Source organism: Pseudopipra pipra, chromosome Z (assembly GCF_036250125.1).
Source record: "Pseudopipra pipra isolate bDixPip1 chromosome Z, bDixPip1.hap1, whole genome shotgun sequence".
Classification (NCBI taxonomy): domain Eukaryota; kingdom Metazoa; phylum Chordata; class Aves; order Passeriformes; family Pipridae; genus Pseudopipra; species Pseudopipra pipra.
Genome location: NC_087581.1, coordinates 15700806 through 15727282, shown reverse-complemented (window position 1 = coordinate 15727282; position 26477 = coordinate 15700806). Strand labels below are relative to the sequence as shown.

The window sequence follows — 26477 nt, the reverse complement described above, 5'->3', positions numbered from 1 at the left end:
TGTAGGCATGTGGAACATAGGATGACCAGTCTGCAAGCAAAGAAGGAATTATCACATTAATTTCTCTAGAAAGAAAAATCTGAGGAGCGTTTGGGAACAGGTCCTGCAAGGCATTGGTTTAAATATTAACTCACAGTGTAGTTGCCAAACAAAATAAACTTATCCTGGGTTCCAAGCAATATTCCATTTTTCATTTTTGCAGAAATAATCAACACAAACTACTGTTGCCAGAAGTTCACTCTTCTAAGAAGAGGATTCCCTTGGACAGCACAGGGAAGTGAAAAGCCTTGGTCTTCTGACTGGTGCAAGGATAACATTGAAACTGAAAACACTTGGGTCCTGATTTCTTCCTCTGTCATAAGAGTGTAGCCAGCAACATTATAAGCTAGTTCAGTTACTACTTCGTTGTTTCTCACGTCCTGTTACATTAATGTTAGTATAATTTCTTATAAGAGGTGGAAACTTTCCAGAAGTTTTCTTAAGTCCTTTCAGTGTCCATGTCTGAAAGTTTTTGGAAGACATTATGGTGACAATCAAGTTCCAGATGACTAATAAAGTCCACAGTGATGTTTAGATACACTTTGTTCCACCCCAAGTTACATAGTCATTAAAACTCAGTGAGATGTGTCATTATTTTCACTGTTTATCATTTTTGTACTTGCTCTCTGCTTACTCATGGACATGCTCCTTTTCTGCAGCTGATGCAGCAGAAGAGGTTGACTTGACTGTGGTTTACCAAGCAGCAGCCAATGGTGATGTGAACACACTGACTGCAGTGATTCGGGAAGATCCTTTCTATCCTTGAGTGTTGTGACAGAGAGGGTAAATGAAGGCTGGGTTTGTTCTCAGGAGACTTGTTGCTTCAGCTTGCAATTAAATTTTCCAATTTTTCATCCTGATTTTTGTGTGCAGAAGATTATATTTAGTGGTAGAATAAATTTGAGTTATTCCACTGGAAATGCACAGTTTGGAGATTTCTTTCTGCATGTAATTGTAATTGCAATTTTTATATGGATACAAATAAGCTGTTTTGCTATAAATAGATGGTACCATTAGTTTATCTTATTTAGGGAGGTGCTGAGAAATTGTTGTCATTTCAGGGAAGGAAAAAAAATATTTTTATCAAAGCCAAAAGCCATACATTCTACACATTTCTGAAGTAGGAGATTACAGTCTTTGTACTTAAAAAGTATGTGTACAGTCACAGCTTGAATGATTTTGTCAAGTAATTTTTTGCCAAAGGGTTGGTTGTACAGTGTGCAATCATCTGCATAATCTGTTTTATCTGTGAGACTGGTCATTTTGTGTTCAGGTTACTATTTAATGCTTAGTTCTTGTACATTGGCTGAGGTTTATATGCATCTATTTCCCAAGTGAATTAGAGCCACAGATCCCTGGAAGCTGTTCTCAAGAAAGACTTTGTTTATCAAAAGTTTTTTTTAATTGCAGTCTCTTCTATATGAACACTGTCTATTCTAATCTCAAACAGTTTTTACTAAGCTACTGGTTTTTTTTACACTTTAAAGCAAACATTCTAACTGTTATCATTAAAACATTTACTGGTCAGTAGGGAAAAGCTTAATCAAGATAAAATACTCTGAGTCTGGATCTTTAAGGGGAGAGGGACTCGATCCAAAGGGTGGGTGGAGTGGGTGGAGATGGGCTGATCAGCAAATAGAAGTATTTCATCTCTAGAATTAACTTGTTTGCTACACTGAACATACAAATGTAACCAAAGACGAGTTGTGCAATACAAAACACACAGCTCATATCCTGCACGTCTGTCAGAGTCTGTGTGACCTCAGGTTGAGTAGCACATTTCCTCAGCAGTCTCATTGAATCCAGTAAGAATAATTATTCTTCAGTTGTGTCTGAAGTTTCTAATAGTCTTATAATTTCTAATTTTTATGTTAACTTCTATATTCCCAGCTTAGTAATTTTAAATTGGTTTGTTAGATTCTGCAGGAAAATTTCTTGCTGTTTTTCAGCAGTTAACAGACTGGAAGGAAGAGGAAGCAATTAAATGACATCATAATACTTTGTGATGAGAGTCAAGTATTGGGTTTGAATGTGGATTTCAGTTTTTTTACAGCATAGAAATTGTTTGCAGAATAATAAAAAAGTTCTTAAGAAAACAGAAAAGAAAATATCCTAGAACAAATCCAGTGTACAAATTAAGTTGTCTACATAAAGCACCAGCTGGCACACATATACCTTTGCAAGGGACAGGGCTTGGTTTCATAATTGTTTTGAATACACAGGGAAAGAACAAAGCTGGCATTTGAGAAGATTAGCCAAGCACCATATCTGGCTACTAGTCATTCTGAAGACTATCACCGTCCAAAATGGTGTACAAAACCAAAAGCTCATTTTGGGAACTTGTCAACAGAAAAGCGCTTTTTCCTCCAGAGGAAGAGTTAATGAGGCAAAGCTTTTGCTAATGAAGTCACACTCTTTTTAAACTTGGTGGTCAGTAAGTGGCATAGCAGTTACTTCCTGCTTACAAAAAGCTGAGTACAACTGTTGGACAGTTGCCAGAGGAAGAATTTGTTAATTTGCCAGTGTTAACATTAGCAAATAAGAAACTGTGCCTTATGGCTTTGACAAAATTAAAATTGTAAAAAAATTTGGCTTTCTTCCCCAGGTTGCACCCCTTTGATGCATGCTGTGTCAGGATGCCAGGTTGATACAGTGAAGCTTCTGTTGAAGATGGGAGCAAATATTAATAGTCAAGATGCCTAGGACGTATCAGTTTATCTCTGGCAACTTATCTGGTACCAAGACTTGGGGGAGAAGGATGGAGTGAAGAGAGTAAATATGCAGACCAAAAAGAGATTTCTGTTTATACTACAGAAGGAAAAAAAGTGCAAAACATTTGGTTCTAGACAACAGTGGAATTGGTTTTGAAACTTTACTATGATGCAAGGCTGGAGCAATGATTATAAGAAGAGGATCAGGACTCCTGTCAGAGTGTTCTTTCTCTTTCAGGCTGTAAAATCAGTGCGTGGTATGAGGATCTCAGTAGGATCCAGGGTCCTCTGTGTGGTTTCAAGAAAATCACTTATTTTCTGTGCACTGGAAAGTCCCCTCTTGTTCTTAATATGCAGATTAACTTCTTTCCCTCCCACAGTCAGCAGCAGATATTTATGCTCCAGTGAGGGCATTCCTGTCTCAAATTCTGGTGGTCAGCAGGCTGGTGTTCCTGCACACCACATAAGCCAGGGCATTGCTTCTTTTCACTGTAGTGCTGGACTTTGCATGGCCAGGCTGAGAACTGAAGTTCAAGCAAGTTCCAAATATTCAGATCATAAGCAATCCAATCCCCTGATCAGCCTACATGCAAGTGACAGTAGGGGCAGACACCTCACTGAGACATTTGAGAAGGGAGATGTGGCACACCTTTCTGAAGCAATAAGGATGGTCCTCTTCTCCTTGGTCTTTTACTCCTTGCAGAAGGTAATTCAGGTTTCAGAGAGAGAATGGGGACCAAGTTAGCTAAGCAGAGTGGGCTTTCATTATTATTTGGACAGGAAGAAGGAATTTTCACCCATGCTGCATAGTATGAGTTATGGCTGGATGACTGCCAACCCATTTAAGCAGGTCCTGTGGCAGCCTAATTAAATGACATCCCTTGCATCTAGTTTCTTCCTGAAAATTAAGGATAAAAACAATGCTTCTGCTTAGCTTTGCAATGCTTAGCCTGAAAATAAGCATAGAAAATAGCAAAACAGGCAGTCTCATCCAGTGCAAGGAGCATGCCACACTTACTTAAGAAAAAACATTTCCTCTGCAAGATATTTCTAAAAAATTCCATAATTAGTGTCATGCTCCTTTTTTCCTTCCTCCTTTCCTGGAGGAGAAAAAATATTCTTTGGAAAAAAAAGAAATTACTGGAATAGATTTAAACCACCCAGGCTTAGAAGTTTCCATTTCTGTTTCTGTGAGGGATATAACCAGAGATCTAGGGAGCATTTGGCTGTGATGTCTGTCCAGACTGACATGTCAGTCCAGAACTGAATTCAGCAGAGCTGCACAGTCACAATCACATGCAGGATTTGGTGGTCTTGTACTTCCACTAAGAGTTCCAACAGGCATGTACTGATTGCACCATTCCACACCTTTTCCATAAAAATGCTAGTAATGCTAATCCAATATAGCTCATATAGGAGGGAATGGTCTTTACCAACTGCCTGTGGAGATTTTAGCAAAACACTCCAACCGATGCTTGATTTCCCTGGGACTGAAAGATTTATGCAGTTACAACTTACAATCAGACTGTTTACTTGCTTTTATGCTAGGGTGATCAATAGAGGGTTTTAGTCCAAGAACTGATTCATCCCATCTGTTTTGGTGCTGCTTTCAGTCTAACATTGTCACAAATACAAACTTTTGCAACAACGTTCATAAGACCACACTCTGAGGTTTTTACTAGTGATTTGCCATCCCTGCTAAGATCTCACAAAAGAAATGAGATTAAATGTGCATGTTCCTGGTTTAATCTAGCATAATTGTATTCCCATGCAAGAATATGTGTAGCATTTACTAGTGATACAGGAATTAGCAGTGTTTTAATCACTGTTTAGGCAGTCAGTACTTGCCACAGCTGCAGAAAAAAACAAAGTACAGTGTAAATGAAACACCTCACCTTATCAGAGAAATGAATGACCAAGATAGTTTGAGACCTGGGCTCTAAAGGGAACCATTCTCAGTGCTGAGAAACCTCAACTGGGGGAAAAAAAGGCCAGTTCCTCTGCAGTCACACACAAATGCCAGCACCAACAAGAAAAGATTTGGCCCGATGCATTTCCCTTTCCTGTTTACATGCTCTTCCTTTTTAGGGCTGGCTGGAAGGCTGTGTCAGCTTGCTCAGGAACGGTGCTAAGCAGAACATACCTGACAAAAATGGGAGATTGCCACTACACGCTGCAACTGCAGAGCCTGACGTGAGGTATGTCCCAGGGTCTCACAGCTTTTGCTGGATGAATCTCAACAGGTAGTCAGCAACCTAAGGAGAGCCCATGCCAGGAGGAATAGCTGTGACAGCTAAACTTGTGTGTGACTTGCTGCTTTACTCACTGTTACCATGAAGAGGGTAGAGAGGAAGAAAAACATTGTACCACACTTGTGTACCAGAGATTGATGGCCAAGTAAAGTGAGGAGCCTGGTTTAAGATCACAAGAGCTGGAGGGGGGTAAAAATATTATAACAGAGGTTGAAACCCTGAGTTTCCCCTACCCAACTACCTTTCTGCTACCTCCTCATATGAAATAGAAGCTAATTCTCTGGACTTCTCCTCTGAGTAGAATGGCAAACATGAGAAAAATTTTCCACACCACAACTTCTTTGAGAGCCCCTTCTTATAAAGGGGAAGTTGAGGATTAGTGGTCTGGCTCATTTTTAACTACTTTTACTGAAAGTGGAGTAAAAACTATGAAGTGTCTTCACAAGAACTCTTAAAGATTCTCTTTGTCTCATTCCAGCCTGTGACAATAGGAAAGTTTAACAAATTTTGAGTTGTACATCTGAATAAATTCACTCAAAAAACTCTCCTAAGTAAAGAGGGATGGGAAGACATTAGAGACAGGTAAAATATTCAGTAGATGCAAAATGTTCATGTGACTTAATCACTGAGTCTGCAGTTTTGCTGCTGTCACCATATCATACCAGCCCAGACCCTGTGCATTTCTGCTGATCTGCTCTTCAGCCTTTTTTACTAGCTTTATTAATTTTCCACATTATCATTCCTTTTCATGCATCACTTGGAGAGAACAGTTTGAGATTTCTGCAAAAGTACAGATCACTATCATTAAACAAAGCCAACACAGAAAGAAGGCAATGTTTGTACAACATGGCCATGCTGCTACTTGAAAGGGAACAGTAATCTGCTTTCCCAGCAGCACACTGGATTCCTTGAATGTTTTTCACATTCTCCATGGGCACAGGAAGACCTTTCTTTGCTCTACACAGCAGTTTACCAGTTTATAAATTCCTTTTCCTCTGTATTCTCACTGGTTTGCCCCATGCCCAGAACACATACATGGAGCACCAAAGGGTAGGGCTTTTCCATTGTGGTCACTGTCACTCTCTTGAATCCTACATCATTGCCAAAAGGGAACATGCAGTGGTCAGCTATGAAATGCTTTTTCAGCCAAGTCTGAAAGCTGGCAGTCCACTACTACAACCTTATGTGCTGGAGGCAGCATGTGAACTACATGGAAAGATAGAGACAACTTATGTGTTGATTTGATAATTGATTTATGTGCTTCAGTGCATTCCACAGAGCCTAACAGGCAAGGTGGAAAGAGAATCTGTTCCTGATCTATGCCTTTAAGAGCAGATATCAGAGAAATCTCAGCTGCATAGTTGGGTGTCTGTATATTTAAATAGCAGCACTTCTGTTGCCATAATGGTTTTACAACGTAAATGAGCCAAAGTTTGTTGTTGATGAAGGTTCTACATTCGAAGAATTAGATTTCCTTCACATACAGTGGTTTCATTGATCATATCTGGGGTTGGACCATTGAGCCCTGTATCAGATTCTAAAACTATATGATAAATGGGTTTTACAAGCATATTATGGTTATCTCACTTTCTTTCTGCTCAGTAGTCCATTTTTACCAGGGCCTGTTTTCAGGCACTGAATTTCTGAGATTTTGAGTGATTGTGCTAAACAACCACAAAATCTCTCTTCCCTTTTACAAACATTTACCAAACTAATCACAGCAATCCTAAAGTGTTGTCCTTTTCAGAGTTCCTATAGTATGACTCCATTCAGAAAAGGAGGTGTAACATCTCTTTTCTACAAGTATTTGTATCCATATGCAGAAGTATTTGAAGTCAAAGCAAAATCCCTACACCGGGATCTACCCAACAATCACTCTTTAGGTATTTTCTGCATTAAAAAAGCCTGACTTTGGACTTTTGGCACCCAAAGAAGGTGTTAACAATGAAGAATCTTTTCAACTGCAGAATGGCAGCTTATTCTTTTGAATAATTTACATATCTAGTTCTTTCTTACTGGTAGGGGAGAACAAATTTGACGTGCAACATTCTCAACTTGATCTGATCCACGCACCTGAGCACAGTTCAATCCAGAAAATATACTGAAAGTTGTTGAAGATTGACCTGAGGAAAAGCAGCAAAGTTTTTCATTGTGTCTCCTATGCATGGGGATAAATGAAGGGTTGTATACATTAGTCTGCGTGTTCTCTGTACATTTATCAGACTTCTTTCCTTTACACCTCATCATCTTAATTTCCTTGCAAAAGAGCATGCCTTTTTAATGTCCATGTTTTGAAGATTTCTAGCAAATTCACAACCTCCAGATGAGCCACAGAATTGCACAATGATCCCCTAGGATATATCCTTCCTCTTGCTAGAATCATAAGAACTGTACACTCATGTTAGGATGTGTGCTATTTGGCTTTGTTACAGCCTGTAACAGTATGGTGTTTTCCATTTCCATGGTCCAACCATGTACATGACCCAAACACTTAGCCTCCTACTATAAAACACAACCATATTTGCCAAACTTATAATGGTTTCAGAACATCTTCACAGGATACCGAAAGGAAGAGAAAAGTAAAATCCATGAAGTGTTAAAAATATTATTGCACTTGAATAATATTTCATGTAAGTACTTTATTGTTACTGTTCCCTCCACCAGAGGGGAGTGTTTGTAGTTCGATATTCAGTAAAATGTGAGCCCATGCATTGCTCTGTTTTATACCATAATAATGGCCCTATTGCAGAGACATACTGTGAGGCCTTGTAAAATACTAGGGTTTGTGTGTGTAAATATACCATAAGCGTTGTATACACACACACATACATGCAAATGTGTACGCTACATCACATTACTTCAAGAGTTAAATAGAGTGAAAAAATCCTTGCAGAAGCTGGCATTTTTGTTAGTTTAAGACATTATAAAATAGGTTGACAGTAAATTGCTGAGCTACCAAAAACTGCACATGTGTATAGTATTACACACCCTGATTCTAGCCTGGCAATCAGCACAAGAATTATTCCTAGTGGATCTGCTTTTAATTCCCAGCACTAAACTTTCATTGTTACAGTAAGCTACACGGTCCTGTTTGTTTTTCTCACATGACAAAGCTTAGACCAAAGATTCTGACCTGTGCCCATCACTGATACTGATTTTTCACAAAATTGCACATTTTGTTTTTTAAAAATCTGTCAGTTTTTCAAGTTTAGTCAGGAGTACAGCACACTGACTGTGTCGTTGCTTCCACAGGCTTCTGAGCGTGCTTCTGCAGCAGTCAAATCTTAGTGAAATTAATCATCAGGCCAATGAGGTGAGTGAGTTTGTTCTACAAGTCACAGTCCCAGGCTCTGGGGGCTTAGAAGTCATTCTGTCCAGAAAGAGTCCACTGTACAATCACTTTAATGATGAGACTATGCACTAGTCAAAAATATCTATAATGCTTTTGCTGAACTATGCAAAATATTATCTGATTTTTCCTACTACACATCATGCACCTATAGACTAATAAACCATCTCCATATACAAGCAACTATGAAGTACCTTGAATCAGTGTCTTAAATCACTTATCAAGACAGTAATTGCCTTTGATTCTTCTGCAGTTAGACACTGGACTGAATCTCCAGCTTTACCAATCCTAAGTGTTCAAGGCCAGGTTGGATGGAGCTCTGAGTAATCTGTCTAGTGGAAGATGTCTCTGCTCGTGGCAGGGAGGTTGGAACAAGATACTCTCCAAACCATTCTGTGATTCTATGATTCCTTGATCCCATCATTCAACTACTGATCTCAGGAAAAGTATCAAAGAGCTGGTATTACACAGAACAGCCATGGAACTACAAAATGTATGCTGTTCTGTGATCCATACAGAATTATGTCCTGTGTGTATATCTGTAGGGTACATAGGAGACTATTAACTTCCCACGTATATTTTTCTCCAAAGAGAGAAGCCAAGACACAAGAGAGATTCTGAGTGTCTTTTCATGTTTCACTTCATTCTAACAATTGCTCAAGGACATGTCTCTTCTCCACAGTGCCAGAATGGCCAGAGGGCTGTTAGTATTTCCTCTTCCTTATCTACTGGAACGTTTGCACACCCTCCTCACAGCATCCTAAACCAGACATATGCTTTGTCTTGGTGTAGAATTATGTTGCTAATGAATTGCATGAAACAATGGGTCATAATTTCAAGCTGTAATGCTTTGCTGTAATGCATTGCTACATGCAATTTGGAACTTTTAGTCCATCTCACTGTCATTTGGCACTGACAATGTATTTGTTCAAGAGTCAGTACTAAGCCCTGAATACTCATGCTTTCTGAAAAATGTGGGTCCTCATAAAGGATTGCAACTAATAGAGCTGTTCTCTTGGCATAAATAAAACACTTACGTTTTCCTGTCTGACACTTGGAAAAGACACCCTGATGAATGCATGAACACATAAACAGTAAGAAATACATATGGAAGTTTCATAGTTTCCACAACTGTGGCTTTCTATGGGTTTACTTACGAAGCCTGTGAGATGACAATGTGAAGAAACATTCCTTGAAAAAGCCTTGAATCTGGGCAAATCTGTATTTCTCACTTGCCATTTCTTGGCTTTTGTCCTTTTATGTCCCCCATTGCTCCTTATTTTTTGCATCCTTATTGCATCCTTATGTTTGGCTGTCTCACCGTTAAGATTATATTATGCTGGACCTTCAACTTTCACAGTTTTGACATCACTTTCATGCTTCCTCTCACAGTGGTCTACCTACACATCCCACTCAAGGGTGGTAACACTATGCACAAATCTAATGGTGTGGGCTAGACAGCCAGACAGCTGTTGCCTACTGTAGAAGGCCCACTTCTGTGAGCTCCTGCTACAAACAGCTCAATGCACTTTGCTCAGTTGGGTGCTCCAAAAGGACAGAGTACTAGAAAGGATGTAGAGAACGAAACAGGAAGCTCTGTCTGAATCCTTGGTACTGCCACATGGCAAGTGTCAGATGCAAGAGTAGTTTGAAAAAGGATATACAACAAAAGGAACAAAAAAAGGACTACAAAGATGATAATAGTTATAGAGCAGCTTCCTTTCATGAGCAGGCTAACAACTAGAACAAACAAACTACAATAGGACTTTCAACCTGGTAACTGTGTCAAAGGGACAATATAAACCCATGGTAACATAAATTGCATAGAGAAGATGAAAAGAAATTCATTACTAAATGGAAGGTTTTTTCATATAGAATTACAGGAACGCCTACAGAAATTACCAGGTAGTAGTTTCAAAGAAAAATAAACACTTTTTCAGAAAATGCATGACCCTGTGGAGGTCTGTGGAGGTCTGAATGTCATAGGAAATCTTTAGCCTGATTACCAAATATTGGATGGCAGTATACTGTCAAGCCTTATTTCTTATATTTTTGCATCTGCTACTGATCTGTTTGAGCTGTGTCCCTGTACTAGGGAGATCTTTGCACCGTACCCACAGTTTTACACTCTTACGTTACAGCTGATTCTGGTGGTTACCACAGTAGAAACAGAAAGAAAGTTGATTTTTCAAGGATCTTCTTTGTCCATATCAAGAGAGAGAGAGAGAGGATGACAAAAAGCTGGCCTAGTACACTATAGCTTCTCCTTTTTCAGTGATTTTTCCTGCTCTCCAGGACCAGCAATGAGTACCAGTTTCCCACCTGGGAATCATTTAAGTGAAGCCTCATATCACTCATTCATATCATTCAAATACTGAGTGTCCGTCAACAGTACTAACTCCCTTGTGTCAACTACTGACATCATTGGTAGACCTCCCATTAATTTCAGTTAGAGCAGGAGTTTACCCTCAATTTTGGTTTTACAAAACCAAATTAACCCCCATAATTAAGCTTTGCAAACCATAAGGAAAACCAAAACTGCTCTTGTTCAACCGCTCAGTTTCATCATCACACAGACTTAACCACCTGGGGGCTTAGAAGATACCTGATGAATGAGAGAAATTAATGTTAAGGCATTCAAGCTTTTAGTCAGAAAATCACTGCAAACAACCCCCACTATTAGTGCACTGATAAGCTGTCTGTATCAGTGTGTTATAGTTCATAATTTACCTGAGTTATCAATTGGCTTTACAGGGTTCGGTTTCAAGTTTTAATTTCTTTTCCACTTTTTTCATTTTGGAAACCAAACAAGAGCCTTGAAATACATTTTGCCCACTAAGAGAGAGTAAACAATACCTGCCCAAAACAAAATGTAACCACACCTGAAAAACACTAGCAATTCTTAATAAACACAATAAGTGATTAAATTTATCTAGAAAATCTTAATTATTATGGATATAGAGTAAAATATAGGTTTATGTAACAATGCTCATGGTGCAAATACAGGCCAAGACTGACTGGATGCAGCTAAGATGGAATGAAGATGCAGGTGAATAGCTTATCATTCACTTTGTTTTCTCTCAAAACAGTAAATATAAGACATTTATATTGTGACTTTTTTGTTGACATCACTGTGTCAGTTCTTTATCTTGCTGACTAGTGCCAGCTACAGTACTAGCTTACAATGTTTATTTTGGATCAAAGATAAGACCAAACATAAATATCACACTGTATAATGTCAAAGCACCAGTCTAAAGCAGGCTTTTAACACAGGATCCAGGCTGAGCAGTGAGGAACTGTCTGCCAGCCATCGTGGTCCTGACCAAGCACTGTTTATAACATGATATAGTCACATACAGAGGAAGCATTTGTATTTGTATCTATTTTCTGTAATAACTCCAAAAAGCTCATTGCTTGGTTCCCCCTTAACCACTCCCCTAATTCAGAAGCTGCTGCTAATTATTTCAAATCAAGATGGAGAGGGAACCATCCTGGATGGTTTCACAACTGCCTGGCTTATCTATAGAGACTTGAAGGGTGCTCCTGTGAGCAACAGTAATTTCACCTCAGGGCTTGTGGCTTGCAGGGAATGACTTCACTCCACTGGGCTGCTTTCCACAACAGACCCCAGCACACCCAGACTCTGCTGCACAACGGAGCAGACCCAGCTCTGGTGGACAAGGACTTCAAAACAGCTCTGCACTGGGCGGTACAGGTGAGCCACTGGGATGTTTACTGAGCTGAGTTGGCTACTGTAGTGTCCCAAATACTCCTGAGAAAATTTTGGCTCTGAGATGAGGAAAATGGATGCTAGGAATGCCCACTAAGCCCCAGTATTTTGCAAGCGGTTACAAATCAAGGATCTAGCATCTTCTTTGGAGAGCAAGGCATACTTGATTAGGCTAAGCACTGTTGCCCTAAACAAAGTTATTATGTATCTCACTGGGACTATGTGTATGCTTCATGTTGAACGCATGCCTAATTTTTTAAACTAAACCAGGTTTGCAGAAATCATCAGCTTAAATAGTCTTGGCAAAGGCTGTTGGGAATAAAATAATGTAAGCACAAGTTAAAACATATTTGAACAACTACAGCTGTGGAATAATTAGCTGAAGGGCTGAGACCCTACTTCTCTGGGGAGTGGGGAAGACAAGGAGTTAAATGCATTTCCTACTGAGCTGTATGTTTCTATCTCAAGTGCAAAAAAAATTGTCAAATACTCAGGCCATCATTAGAGAAACAAACTGTAGGTTTAATCTGATATGAAACACTGTACTATGTAGTTGGTAGTAAGTGATCTAAAATACAGCGTAATTTGCTAAGTTTTGCCTAGTTTACCGCAGAAAACTTTCCAGATGAAATCGTATGTTTTTACTTGCTGACTTGACGTAGCAAGTTCTGATATCAATGTCCAAAATACCTGCACAACAGATAAGCAGAAATAGAACTTGCACAGAAATCCAGTAACATTTTCATACAGTGAATAAATATGCGTATCCTCACCTTGTGGTCTAAGTTTACTCTTCTTAAAAAAAGTGTCAACAAAGAAATTTAAAGGCTCTGAACTGCCACATGCTGTATTTGTAAAGGGATAAGGACATTTAGAACAAACCATCTGTTTCCTTCAACCACAGCCTCCTACAGATGGTTAACATGCAATAGGCTCAACTTCTGTTTTTCTGAAATAGATGTATATTTTGGCCTCTGCAACAGGTATTGTTTCAATTCTTTAATCCTAATCAATCCTAATCTTCTTTAATCCAATCAATTGGAATTGCTATTTGCCTTAGGAGACTAAAGATATCTACTCTATCCGTTGTGCATTTTTACCAGGCTTATTCCAGTTCCGGCTGCTTCCAGTGGGAAATCTCTGAAACTCGTGTGAGCTCCTGCATGCTAGACAGTGGTCTGTATCACAGTCCTGGGTACGAGCTGTCCCTCCAACAGAAAGACAAAAGGCAATCCCCTTAGAGTTCCCCTCCTTCCTTAAGCTTTCTCTGATTCTGTATTTTGTACATTTTATTATTTAATTCCACCATTAACTCCCATCCCCGTCTTTCTCTCACAGTATGTGCAGAATAACTCTTGAGAAACCGGAAAATGGAAACTGCACAAAATCCACTTGGCCTCAGGTAGAGGCAAATCACAAATCTCTCTTCTTTCTCCCTTTAAGCTGCTCACAGAAATCAAGAGGAAATGTGCAGGATGACCCCCCACTTTTTTTTCTTGAGAGATTCTTGCCGTGAAACCTTATAAATTGCTTCGTCTATCCACATACTTCTCCACATTCTAGGTCCAGAAGGGGCAATTGAAATACCAGAGCATGAAATAGATCTGTTAATATTTCTCTTACTCAGGCTTGGCCAAGAAATAAAAACACTTTCAACCAGCGCGCTCTGCTGCGCTATTAGACTCTAGAGACTTAAATACTGTGGACAGGCACGACTTCTTCTGCTGTGATGGAGAACAGAACAACAGCTCTCCTGGATGGGATCATCATTATGTCTAATAGCCTCCTCTATGGCAGCTGGAAAGGGGATATTTTTCCTTTAAGAATTGTATAAGTATCTTTAGAGAACAAGAGACTCACAGAGCTCAGGCAGTACCATCTGCGGTGGTTATTTTCAGCTGAATAGGGCCCAGTGTTTAATTTCATTTTTTAAAAAATGCAGTAAGGGGAAGACCAGGCACTGCAACGAAACTTATTTCATATATTGCAGGAAAGAGTCAGTTTATGCAAACTGGTTCGAAACATAGAGCAGGGCGACATAAAAACCGTTACCCACCATTCAAAACCAAATTCTTGTACATGGGGCATGTTTCGTATGAAGTCATTGTTCCTTGCTGGCTGTTTCAAAGACCATGTGTTTGTGGCTTTGTCTTCCGTCAGACATCATGGGCTGATCAGTCCCAGCCGTGCAACCAGACAGACCTTGTCTACAGCAAGGTCTGCTCTTTTGAAAAGCTCAAACCTCCTGCCACTCAGATTCACATCTTCAGAGCAAATGTGTCACATCGGTGTCAAAACCACTGATCACGACTGTTTGAAGTGAGAATATCTCATGCTGCATTTTTTACACATGCAATAATGTTAAGAGCTGGTGCAGACATGGCTATTAGAAGTGTCTCGGGAGGTATTTCTCTCCTTTCACTGCAGCCAGCATTAATTACTGTAGTGAAAAGGAAACACACCTTTGTAACAAAAAACTTTTAACTGATACTGGAACAAAGTCTAAAGCCATTCTTACCATTCTAGATAATGGTATAGTTAAAATCCTAGTAAAATATAGTGTGTATTCTACCGCATATACTATCATACTACTTACTATTGTACTATAATAGTATTATTAGTACCTTGGAAAGTCTTAGAAGATCTGGAAGCTTCTTACATTGCCTTGACAGTTGTCATTATTTTTACCAGAATTTTCTTTGTCTCTTTCTCAAAGACTCTGGCTCCCAAAGTCATATGATTATGTAAAAATATCAGTTTTCAGATAAAGAATAAACAAAGATTTCTTCTAAAGTGAAAAATCCAAACCTCTAGGGATAAAAAGAAAGCAACTAAAAAGAAGCCATTAAAAATAATATTCTGCCATGTGGATCTGTGCTTCTGATTTTTTAATAGGCTGCTTTGTAGTACAAAGTTTAAAAAAATTAGGAACCTACATATCTGCTCCATAGCAACAATGCAATTATTTCATTCTCCACCTGAGAACAGAGTGAAATACCTGTGGACTTTAAACACACTGTAAAAGAAAAGCATAGGTAATTATTCATTTGTGTTTGGCTGAGCAAGCATTGCAGCTTCTCTGTAATTACTTGGAAAGTGAGAGCACAAATAAGTGTCAGGGTCTCTAGGAATAAATCTCTCTGTTGCTGGTGGGCATCTCGAAGACACAGCTGGCCACACATCCAGAGCAGAGGAAGGGGCCAGGGAAGGCAGCAGTGGCTCAGGATCTCTCCCAAGGGATCACTGCTCTCCTTCTCTCTGCCCAACACCCCATTCTTTAATGTGGGCTGCATACAGTGGAAGAATTCAGAGAGACTTCCAAAGACCTCTTGAAACTTAGATTGGCCAGAAAAGGTGTGTTTGCTAAGCATTTCTTTCACTGCAAAATCATGCTTGTTTTCTCCTTGTTTCATGCAGTTTTCTAGAGATTTCTTGAAAGAGAGAGTAGTGATTTCCTTGTTCACTAAGCTTTAAAAACAATTTTGAATATTAACAAACAAGTCAAAAAAAGATTCAATTTGCATTTTTTAACCATACCCTTAAGAAACCTCTTTCTTGTGTAAATATTGTCATTCCAGCAATGGTACAGCTGTTGCTGATGGAGGCTGGAACATTGCATAGCAGCAGGGCTCTACAAAGTGAGCTGTCAAGTGCGAAACAAGAAAGAGAGTTTGGAAATAGTTTTGAGTAAGAAATAAACTTGTTTCAATACCGTCAGAAGCTTTTTCCATAAAGTGCCCTAAATATTTGTGTCAGTGTCTGCGATAGTGAATTAAATGTGCCTGAGTGTTGGCTCTGGCACTGAGGCCAACCATCATGGGACCTGTGTCCCTACTCCTAAACTCTTTTTTCTCTAAAACAGGATGGTCATATGCAGACCACCTACTGGAAATGGCCTGTGGCCCATGCTAGCTCCGGGAACTGGTAGGGAAAGTGTTAATTGACCCAAGACAAAACAATGCCAGTGAGAATTTTAAGAATTTTATGGTACAGACAACTGAGTTCCAATGCTGAGGGATGCTCCCTAGTGCTACTTAGCTTTTTATATAGCTGCAACCGATTTCTTCACTTTATGACAGTTTGTAAGCAAAGGTCCTTTTGTGATTTCTACATGGCATAGCAATATTGATATAAAAGCTCACCAGTACAACCAGATCATGGAAAAACTGCCTTTACTGAAATAATTAACTGATGAACAGTAAACTCTTCAAGTATGAACGTGCCACTGATGATGTAATTATACATGCCAATCAGATTTCTGAGGTAATCAATTGAAGAACTCCCACTGAGCTTAGCAGGAGTTTGTCTCAGGCAAAGCCTGTATGTAAGTACAGTATAATTGCAAGACCTCTTCCCAGCACACAGTACATGTGTAACTCCACAAGTGGATGCCAGAATGTGAGTAATGCACATGCACTACACTTTTTGCATATCTACACTGTATATCTGATCTCCTGTGCCTGACAAAAGGCACTGGAAGACAAATGCTTCCATTTCTCTGATAAAATTTATCCTTATTCTACTGCAGAATTTTAAAATTGCGTCTTTTTCAAAGCCTGTAAACATCTCATCCAGAGAAATCAGTCCTCACAACAATGTAATAGCAGGGAAAAGTTGCCAAGTAATTTTAGTCATAGTCTTTTGTGGTGAGTTCACCTTGGCTGAACGCTCAGCTGCTCTATCCCTCTGCCCACTCAGCTGCTCTATCCCTCCCCTTCCCAGCCGGACAGGGGACAGAGTAAGGTGGGAAAAGAAAACAACACAAGTTGTGAGTTGTGATAAGGCAGTTTATATTGATGCAAAAAAAGCAAGCAAAAGCAGCGTGCACACGCACAAAGCAGAAGCCAGCAGTTAATCTCTACGTCCCATAAGCAGCGATGGTTGGCCATTTCTCTGAGACGCAGGGCTCCAGCACACATAAGGGTTGTCAGCAGGCAGCCATCAGAGACAATGAGTGCCTCCGGTCCTGCTCCTTGCCTCAGCTTTTATATCTGGGTTGACGTCATATGGTATGGAATATCCCCTTGGTCAGTGTGGGTCAGCTGGCCTACTTGTGTCCCCTCCCAGGAGCTCACCCGCGATTGAATGTTACAGTGCTGTGCTCAGCAGTAGCCAAAACATGGATGTGTTATCAACACTCCCCTAGCTACCAGTGCAGAGCTACTACAGGGAAATAAATTCCGGCTCAGCCAGACCCACCACATCATTTACATAGTAAATCATTACACACTTACAATAGAAAGAGTCCCCCAGGAGTCCCCCCCCCGGTGCCGCGGGTGAGTGGTGGGGTCCCGGGTTGCTGGGAGCCCCCCCGCGCCGCGTACGAGTGGTGGGTCCCGGGCTGGCTGCGTGTGTGTGGTGGGGTCCTGGGCTGGATGGGAGTCCCCCGGGAGTCCCCCCACGGTGGTTCAGGCCCCAGGCGCGGCCGCGACAGGAGAGTGGAGAGAGAGAGTGGGGGAGCCTTGCCAGCAGTTGCTGCATGCCCGTGGAGGAGAGAGCAGCTTCTGAGCACACAGAGGTTTGCCGTTCCAGGTTTTGGGGGGGGGAAGGGGGAGGGAGGGTACAGGGGAGTGGGGGGGGGGGAAGAGAGGGGAGGGGTATCGTGTGGGCCATGGGGATCCTCTGATTGGCAGGAGGGAGAGCGGGGCACTCCTGTATGAAGCGTCACAGGTGAGCAGTGCTCCTGAAGATACGTGGCAACACAGTGGAGGAAGGATATGGTCAGGGTGGATAGTGGGGTTCCTTTAGAGTGATGGGGGTCCCAGCCAAGCTGGGGCCTTGAAAGGCACCCCAGCCTTGGATTGGTACGGAGGCCAGAATCGTTGGTTTGTTTGTCTGTTTGTTTTTGGCTCACCTGTGGCTACTGCCCAGGTTTGGCATGTTCTGGATATATTTGCTTTGCTCTGTTATGTCCTGAAAGGGTGGGCAGGACAAAGGGTTGTTCCTGGGTATCTCCTTACAATTGTATATAAATAGGTGATAGTAAAGTAGAAAATGTAAGACTTGCCCAAACCGTTCTAACGGGAACATAGCCTGTGTGCCCCTATGTAGTTGCGAGCTATGCTGGTGATGGTACATGCCTTCAGTAGGGTCGCCCATGCCAGACAGGTCAAAACAGCAGGGTCAGACACAATACATCTGTGGGCAGGATGAGCTCGTTAGCCTTCTGGCAGTCATCCTAGGAGAAGGACAACTCTAATCCCAAACCCGGGCAGATGGAGCTCGCTTAGCCCCATAAGGCCATCCATCTAAGAGAAGGTCACTCTAATCAAACCTACGTCCTGAGGACCTCGCTGCCACCGTCCAAGCTCGCTCAGCCCTGGCAGATGAACCTCAGGATTAAAGGGTGGGTTCAGTTCCGCACATACTGCATCTCACCTAAAAATCCATTGCACAGGCTTGAAGGCTTTACCCACATGCAAAAAGTCCTGTAGCGACGGGTGAGGGTCGAAACAGCAGGTGAGAGGTGCACTGGAAGCTGCAGACCCAACCCTGCATGCAGGCGGTTCAGGATATTGGTCATTTGAGACTGATCGGAGATGACAGTCTCTTGGGGCAGCACCCTGAAGGACCAAGCAGCCTTTTCAAGGACAGCACTGCTTGCTCCATATGGAGAGGGGCCTAGAAAAGGTGGCCTAAACAAAGCTCATCTCCACCTTCACCTGGTTGGTTAACCGTGGCTAATGGGCATCTTCTTCCAATGCGGTCGCACAAAGATCAAAAGACAAAGGCATACATCTGCCTTCAAAGATGTACCTAAATTAACTCTAGCATGTTGGAACATCAGAACCACGCTCGATTCTGCAGATAGCGGATGTCCTGAGCAACATTCTGCCCTAATTGCCCATGAACTGGCTCATCTCAACATCAGCATTGCTGCTCTCAGTGAAGTTTGCCTTCACGAGGAAGGCAGCCTCAGAGAACATGGTGCCGGCTACACACTCTTTTGGTCAGGCAAGCCCAGAACCAAAAAACATCTCTCAGGTGTCAGCTTCATGATCAAAAACTCTGTTCTTCCCAAACTCGAAAATCTGCCGACAGGTCACTCTGACTGCATTATCTCCCTATGTCTTCCACTCCACAACAACCAACACGTTGTCCTCTTTAGTATATATGCCCCAACTCTCCAAGCTGACCCTGCCGAAAAAACAAATTTTACACTGACCTGTGCCACCTTACCCAAAAGGTGCCTGCAGATGATAAGATCATTATCCTTGGTGATTTCAACGCCAGAGTAGGTAAGAATTTTGAAGCGTGGAAAGGTATATTAGGCAAGCATGGTGTTGGAAACTGCAACGATAATGGTCAACTCCTGCTAGAATTCTGTGCGGAGCAACAGCTCACCGTCACTAATACTATCTTCCAGCAGAAAAATAGTCTGAAGACAACCTGGATGCATCCCAGACCTAAGCATTGGCACCTCATCGATTATGTCTTGGTGCGACGGAGAGATGTCCGCGATGTCCTCCATACCTGTGTGATGCCCAGTGCAGAATGCCAAACAGACCATTGGCTTGTGCGCTGTAAACTCAACTTCAATCTCACATTCAAACCCAAAAGGCGCATTATCCCAAGGAGAAGACTCCAAGTTAACAATCTCCAATCAGCCACAGGAAGAGAGAAATTCCAGGCTGACCTTCAAACTAGGCTCGAAAACCATTCTACAGATTCTGCAGATTCCTCCCCTGAATCAACTCGGCACCATATTAAAAACAGCATCCTGCAATCCTCTGAAGAATCCTTGGGGTTCTCCCTCAAGAAGAACAAGGACTGGTTTGATAAAAACAATCAAGAAATCCAAGACTTGTTGAGGAAGAAGAGAACCACCCACCAAGAACACCTTGCACTGCCATCCTGTCACGCAAGAAAAACAGCCTTTCGTCTCACATGCAGCAAGCTCCAACAGAAACTCCGTGACATCCAGAACAAGTGGTGGATCGATCTAGCTGAAAAAACTCAATTATGCGCAGATATGGGTGATCACAAAGGATTCTATGAGGCCCTGAAACAGCATACGGGCCTACATACCAGGTCCAAAGCCCTCTGCTCAGCACTGATGGGCAAACGCTTGTAACAGATAAAACCTCCATTCTGAATCATTGGTCTGAACACTTTCAGACTCTTTTCAGTACCAACCGTGTAGTCCAAGACTCAGCAATTCAGTCCATCACGCAACAACCAGTAAAGTACGAATTGGATACTGCCCCAACTTTAGGAGAAACCCTTAAGGCTTCAACCCATACAGCAGGTGAAACCCTCAACCCATACAGCAGGTGAAACCCTCAACCCATACAGCAGGTGAAAATTGGCAAGGCAGCTGGGATTGATGGAATTCCACCTGAAGTCTGGAAGCATGGGGGCCTCGCACTCCATACCAAATTTCACGAGTTTGTGGTGCGCTGTTGGGAACTAGGCGAACTACCATCAGACCTTCGTGATGCAGTCATCATCACTTTGTATAAGAAGAAAGGAATTAAATCAGATTGCTCAAATTACGGTGGTATTACTCTGCTCTCCGTTGCTGGCAAAATCCTGGCAAGAATACTCTTGAACAGACTAATACCCGCTATAGCTGAAGAAATTCTATCTGAAAGTCAGTGTGGTTTCAGAGCCAACAGGAGCACCACAGACATGGTATTTGTTCTCAGACAACTGAAAGAGAAGTGTAGGGAACAGAACAAAGGTCTCTATGTAACCTTTGTCGACCTCACCAAGGCTTTCGATACTGTGAGCAGAAGAGGTCTGTGGCAGATTTTAGAACGTTTAGGTTGTCCCCCCAAGTTCCTCAAAACGATCATCTCACTTCATGAGGATCAGCACGGCCAAGTCAGATATGGCAACACACTTTCTGAACCCTTTCTAATAAAGAATCGTGTGAAACAAGGCTGCGTTCTCGCTCTTACCCTATTCACAGTCTTTATCAGCATGATGCTCCAAAGGGCCATGGCAGACCTCGATGATCAGGACGGTATCTACATTCAATACCGTACTGATGGAAGCCTATTCAACCTAAGGTGACTGAAGGCCCACACTAAGACCTTAAACCATCTTGTCCATGAGCTGCTTTATGCTGATGATGCCACCCTTGTGGCCCACACAGAAGCAGCTCTGCAGCGTTTAACATCCTGCTTTGCAGACACTGCTGAGCTCTTTGGACTGGAAGTCAATCTAAAGAAGACAGAAGTTCTCCATCAACCTGCACCTCAGGAAGTCCCCCATCATCCCCACATCACCATTGGCAAATCAGAACTCAAATCAGTCCAGCAGTTTAATTACCTAGGTACCCTCATCTCCTCGGACGGTAAGATTGATGGAGAGATAGACAACAGGTTAGCAAAGGCATACAGTGCCTTCGGAAAACTCCACAAAAGAGTTTGGCAAAATAAACACCTGAAGAAAAGTACCAAGATCAGTGTTTACAGAGCCATTGTGCTGTCTACTCTCTTATACGGATGTGAATCATGGGTCATCTACCGCCAGCACCTGCGGCTCCTAGAACGCTTCCATCAACGCTGTCTCCGTTCAATCCTAAACATCCACTGGTCAGATTATGTGACCAATACATCTGTTCTAGAACAAGCAGCAGTCACAAGTATTGAGGCCATGTTGATGAGAACACAGCTGCGTTGGGCAGGGCACGTCTCAAGGATGAAGGACCACCGCCTCCCTAAGAACCTGCTTTATGGGGAACTTACCACTGGCTGCCGCAAGAGAGGAGCCCCAAAGAAAAGATACAAGGACTCCCTGAAACAACATCTCAGCCCTGGCCATATTGACCACCATAACTGGTCTACTCTGGCCTCCAGTCGGGAGACACGGAGACACACCATCTATAACGCTGCTGCTTCTTTTGAGAAAGCATGCAGGATCACCCTTGAGGAGAAAAGGCAACGCAGAAAGAATTGTGCCTTGCAGAATATACCACCTAAGGAGTCTTTCTGTTGTGCCTTTTGCAACCGGACATGCCTGTCTCGTATTGGCCTTTTCAGCCACCAACGCACTTGCAACAAACGTGGGTGGAGCCCTTCCCAAATCTTCGTTCATGAAGCCTAGCCATGATGATGACAATAGAAGACTCCAAGTGAAATAAATTCTGAGAGGCTTGGCTAGTATTTCAGGCAGTGATTTTTTTGAGCAAACAGAAGGTAAGAAAGACAGGGACATATGATAGCCGTAGGTAGAGTCATGCCTCCATGACTGCCTTTGTCATTTGGTAGCTTTTTCCAACACCCACTAAGGCTGCTAAGAGGATAAATATTTAAAAAAACACTGTCTTCTATCTGTACCAGAGGCAGCAGTGCTCTGAGAACCACAGGACAAAGTATCCTGTACAACAAAAATAACAACAGATTCTCTTTCCAAGGGTACCACAGAGTCAAGCCAAGCTGTGATACTCTAAGTCTGCAACAGAACCTGTCTTGGTGGGTGTGTAAGACTGGAGCATTAGGGGGAGGAGAAGACAAATGAGCTTCTGTGAGCTGACTGAGTCTCACCAATATAACTACAGTGGCGTCAATAGGGTTGCTAATTTATGTTGGTTTGCCATCAGAAAGACACCCTGGGAAGTACCTGGGCTGCATCCAGGGAACTTTTGGCACAGTTTCCATGGCAGGAGGAAAGATGAAGATGGTATCATGAATTGTTTCTTTCCTCAGCACAGGGCACAGTTGTCTCTGTTCTCTCAGGGTAGAGAAACCATAGGGTGCTCTGAACATTTGCACACTTCTCCACTGCTAATGCAGCCATCCAGCAGCCAGGGAATGACAGCAGTCAAGGGAGAGCGAGTGTGTTTCCATTCCTTAGCTTTCTCTAGTCTGGGGTACAGAGGGGGAGATGCTGGAAGTCCTTGACACATGGGAGAAAGCTCCCATGCGTTCAAAACTCTTCAGCAACACCAGCTGCCAGTTTAAGGACATTTCTCACTGTACTGTTAGCTGCAGACTAAGAGCAACATTATGCCTCTGCTTTTAAGTTTGGCATTCTCCATGTTTAAAACAGTGGATTGCATCTACAGCAAGATAGGGGCATGTTGTTCTGATACAGCCAAAATATCTGATCCCAACCTGACATATCCTCGTGGCTGATGCATTGTTTGTCTTGCTCTGATTCTAAGACAAAATTCTAAATTCATGTTACAATTAAGGTAATAACTGATACAGATAAGGTAATTACATGATACACTGCTTCGGTGTTCTGAAACATGAACATGAGGAAAATGGCACTTCAGTGAAATTAATCACATAAGAGAAAACAATTATTTTGGAGTAATAGTTCAGTTTTGCCAGTGTAGCTGTAACTAAACACATGGTTTCTGCCAGCATACCCTTTAGTCAAAGACCTAGACTTTTCAAGACCCAGCCAACAGATCCACATAATAAAAATGTGGAATGGCTTTTGCTTTAGGTGAATACTGAATTTCAGAAACAAAAAAAAAAAAGGAAAAAAATTACTTTGAAAGGAAATATGTATTTACCAATGTCATAGCCTTAACTGGAGTTATAAAGTAAAAAGTCCACAGACAAGTTATTTGTTCAAATTTTGCTATGCGTTGCTCGAACAATATTTGAAATTGTTACTTTATTTCAGCCAAGGAGAAAAATATCTTCGTTTTGTATGGCTGATTTATTTTCCAATGGCTCTACTGGCATTACAGTCAATTTCATATTAAAATACTCTATGTGTATCTGTCTGTGAAGGATAAGAGGAAAGATAAAAGGGCTTGGATTCTATAATAAAACTCAAACAGCACCCAATGATGCACATAGATGGTTTCCAGGAGGAAGCCAGAAGTACTTATGCAAATGTTAGTAATAAATTACCTGTAGTAATTTATTTTACTTTTTTATAAAAGTGAGTTACCTCCCAGAGTAATACAATGGGAATAGTACTTGTTTGTTGCTGCAGAAAGGAGTGAAATAATGGTTAAAATCTCAAGCCATTCAGGGTCAGAGCAGAGGACCTCAAAGAGAAAGTCAAGCTTCAAATTTGCAGGTGTGCAATTGAAAGAGGAAAGAATGTAGAACAGGAAAAACAGGCAGGCCTGAAGTGCAATGCTAGTGATAAGAAACAACATCAAGAGCTGCTAGTGGGGAATTTCTATCCAGCAAAGCTGGCTATAGATACAGGAAGGCTTTAAACTGCACACTAATACAAGGTGACAGGAAATATGGGAGAACTAATACAACCTAACCACGTAATCTCCAGAGGCATTTTCTTGGAAGAAAAATATTTTGGCCAGGTTTCCTGAAAACAGTTAAGTGGTCCATAGCTTGTCCCTCTTCCCTTCCCACCTCTACATTACTGGTAGCTCGCTTAGCAGACTCCTTTCACATGACTCTCCTCTTTGGTATCAAATTACCTAGTTTACTAGAGTATTCTGAAAACGGGAAAAAATTCACCCTCCATACAGTGCAGGGAGCAAGGAAAACATTGTAATACTTACGACCGAAGACTTGATAGAATGAAATGCAATGTTATGGTAGAATATTACTTAAGTGACAATAAACTTTCCAAGTAAAATTTTTCTTCTGTGTATCAGTTGGACATAGAAAAGGCTGAAGTATAAGAACCGCAGCTGTAGTAACAATGATGATAAATAAATTGAGCAGGCATAGGTGGAAGAAGTGCCAAAACCAGAAAAGCGTCCTCCTCATGGTACTTGAGGCAGTAGATACTTCCTGAGGTATTATTTTCTTATTTAGAAAGCAGTGAGAGATGCAACTGTCCAAAGTTTGACTTTTTATTAACCAACCTATAGAAAATGGAGTTTTAACCAAGTGTGAGGACTAAATACCCTGTTAGTGAATTTGCTGTTTGTCACTGTCTGGAAATGACACAAATCTCAGACAAAAGGTTGCATAAGGCACAAAGAGAGTTTTTCTTACAAAGGCTTGTAGATCAAAGCTTTAGGATATTTCTTCTTCATAAAGTAAGTTTAATTGAGGTAAGTGATCTAAGAAAGAAAAGTTCACTAACCAGAATGAATAATGGGTGGAAGCAGATAAAGGTGTGAAATGGGACAGAAGTTTAACAAAACCTGAGGGGGGTGCCCCTGCAGAACTGTATAGAAATAGGTAGCAGAAAGGACTGATTATCTCTGAGAACATTGTTGAAAACAATTTGAAAGGTTTTGTAAGGTTACAAAAACATGTAATTTTCCTATGGTAAATTTACCACTGAACATCCTGGTCTAACAATAGTACTGTGGTAAATTTACCACTGGAATACCACATTTTTGGTTACCACAACTCAAAGCTATCAATCTAAGAATAAGGGCAGTGTAAGCATTTTAGGAGAATTTTGTGTGCAATTTAAAAGAGCCAAGATGAATGTAAAGATAAGAAGGCATTCCTAAGAAGAGGGAACTGGAAAGCTACAGAGCTGTTGGCCAGAGATTTTGTTTAGCAGAAGGTTCAAAAATTAGCAGATATCCTTTGTTTACTTAGAAAATGGAACTAACAGTTTGACTGAATTGTTAAAATGGGTCAGAAATTTCATAGCCATATTCAAAGCAATTATTGCTTCCTCAGATAAGATGCTATTAGATATAGCATGTTTGAATGTCAGTTTCTCAGTTTAATCCCATGCAGTACAACAAAAAAAATACTGAAAAAGTACCAGCAAGATAAAGTTCATCCCATGGTAGAGAAACCTTGTTAAGCATGTGGCAAGTAGAGTGATCATTAAAAGTCTAATTGTTTGTCCCTTTCCAGTTTGAACAGTACATGCGAGTTTAATCCCAATAAATGACATCAATAGCACAATTTTTATAAGCACAGCCTGCTGTAATGGAACCAGAATTCAGTCCAAAGATAGGTGTGCCAGAAGGGAAGAATAAGGAATAATGCAATCAAAATCAACCAGGGACTTCTGTCACACATCATATACTCTCTATCAGCCAAATTCAGGACAGTTCAAGTAATCTTTGGAGATGAACATCTCATAAAGAGTCCAGATGGGGGAGACGTCCAGGCCTTAAGCTGCTTGCCCCATTACCTGCGAGGTGAATGCCCTTCCCCCCACCCCTGCACGTGGCCCGGTGACCCCGCAAGGAGCACACACAGACCACCTGGGAGGGACGGACGAAAGAGGAAGTTTATTGTGGGGTTGGGGTTTATAAGGCTTTTAGGAGGGTCAAAGGGGGCCAATCACAAGTTCAGGATCACACAAAAGAAACCATCAGGTAAGGGGTCAACAGCCAATAGGAAGGGGTTAACAAAGGACCAATGAGAAACCTCAGGACACCTTCCCAGGACACCTTGTGTGGGAGGCAATAGCTTCACAGGGGGTGTCTGGGAGAGGGAGACAGTGACACTGCAGAAAATACACAAACATGTTGAAACATGTTTAAACTACAGTAAAAACTTCTGTTTCCATAAGGTTAGAGCTGTTTTCCT

General features: G+C 41.5%; 1 protein-coding gene across 1 annotated transcript in view; it reads left to right on the top strand.

Annotated features, from left to right (window-relative positions):
* The window catches only part of ANKRD55 (ankyrin repeat domain 55), a 53667-nt gene that overhangs the window by 6861 nt on the left and 20329 nt on the right, over positions 1-26477 (top strand). Inside the window, 7 exon segments of the mRNA XM_064641036.1 lie at positions 699-793; positions 795-822; positions 2645-2737; positions 2740-2774; positions 4839-4948; positions 8255-8315; positions 11938-12066. Of these exon segments, the coding sequence (XP_064497106.1) occupies positions 699-793; positions 795-822; positions 2645-2737; positions 2740-2774; positions 4839-4948; positions 8255-8315; positions 11938-12066 (551 nt within the window).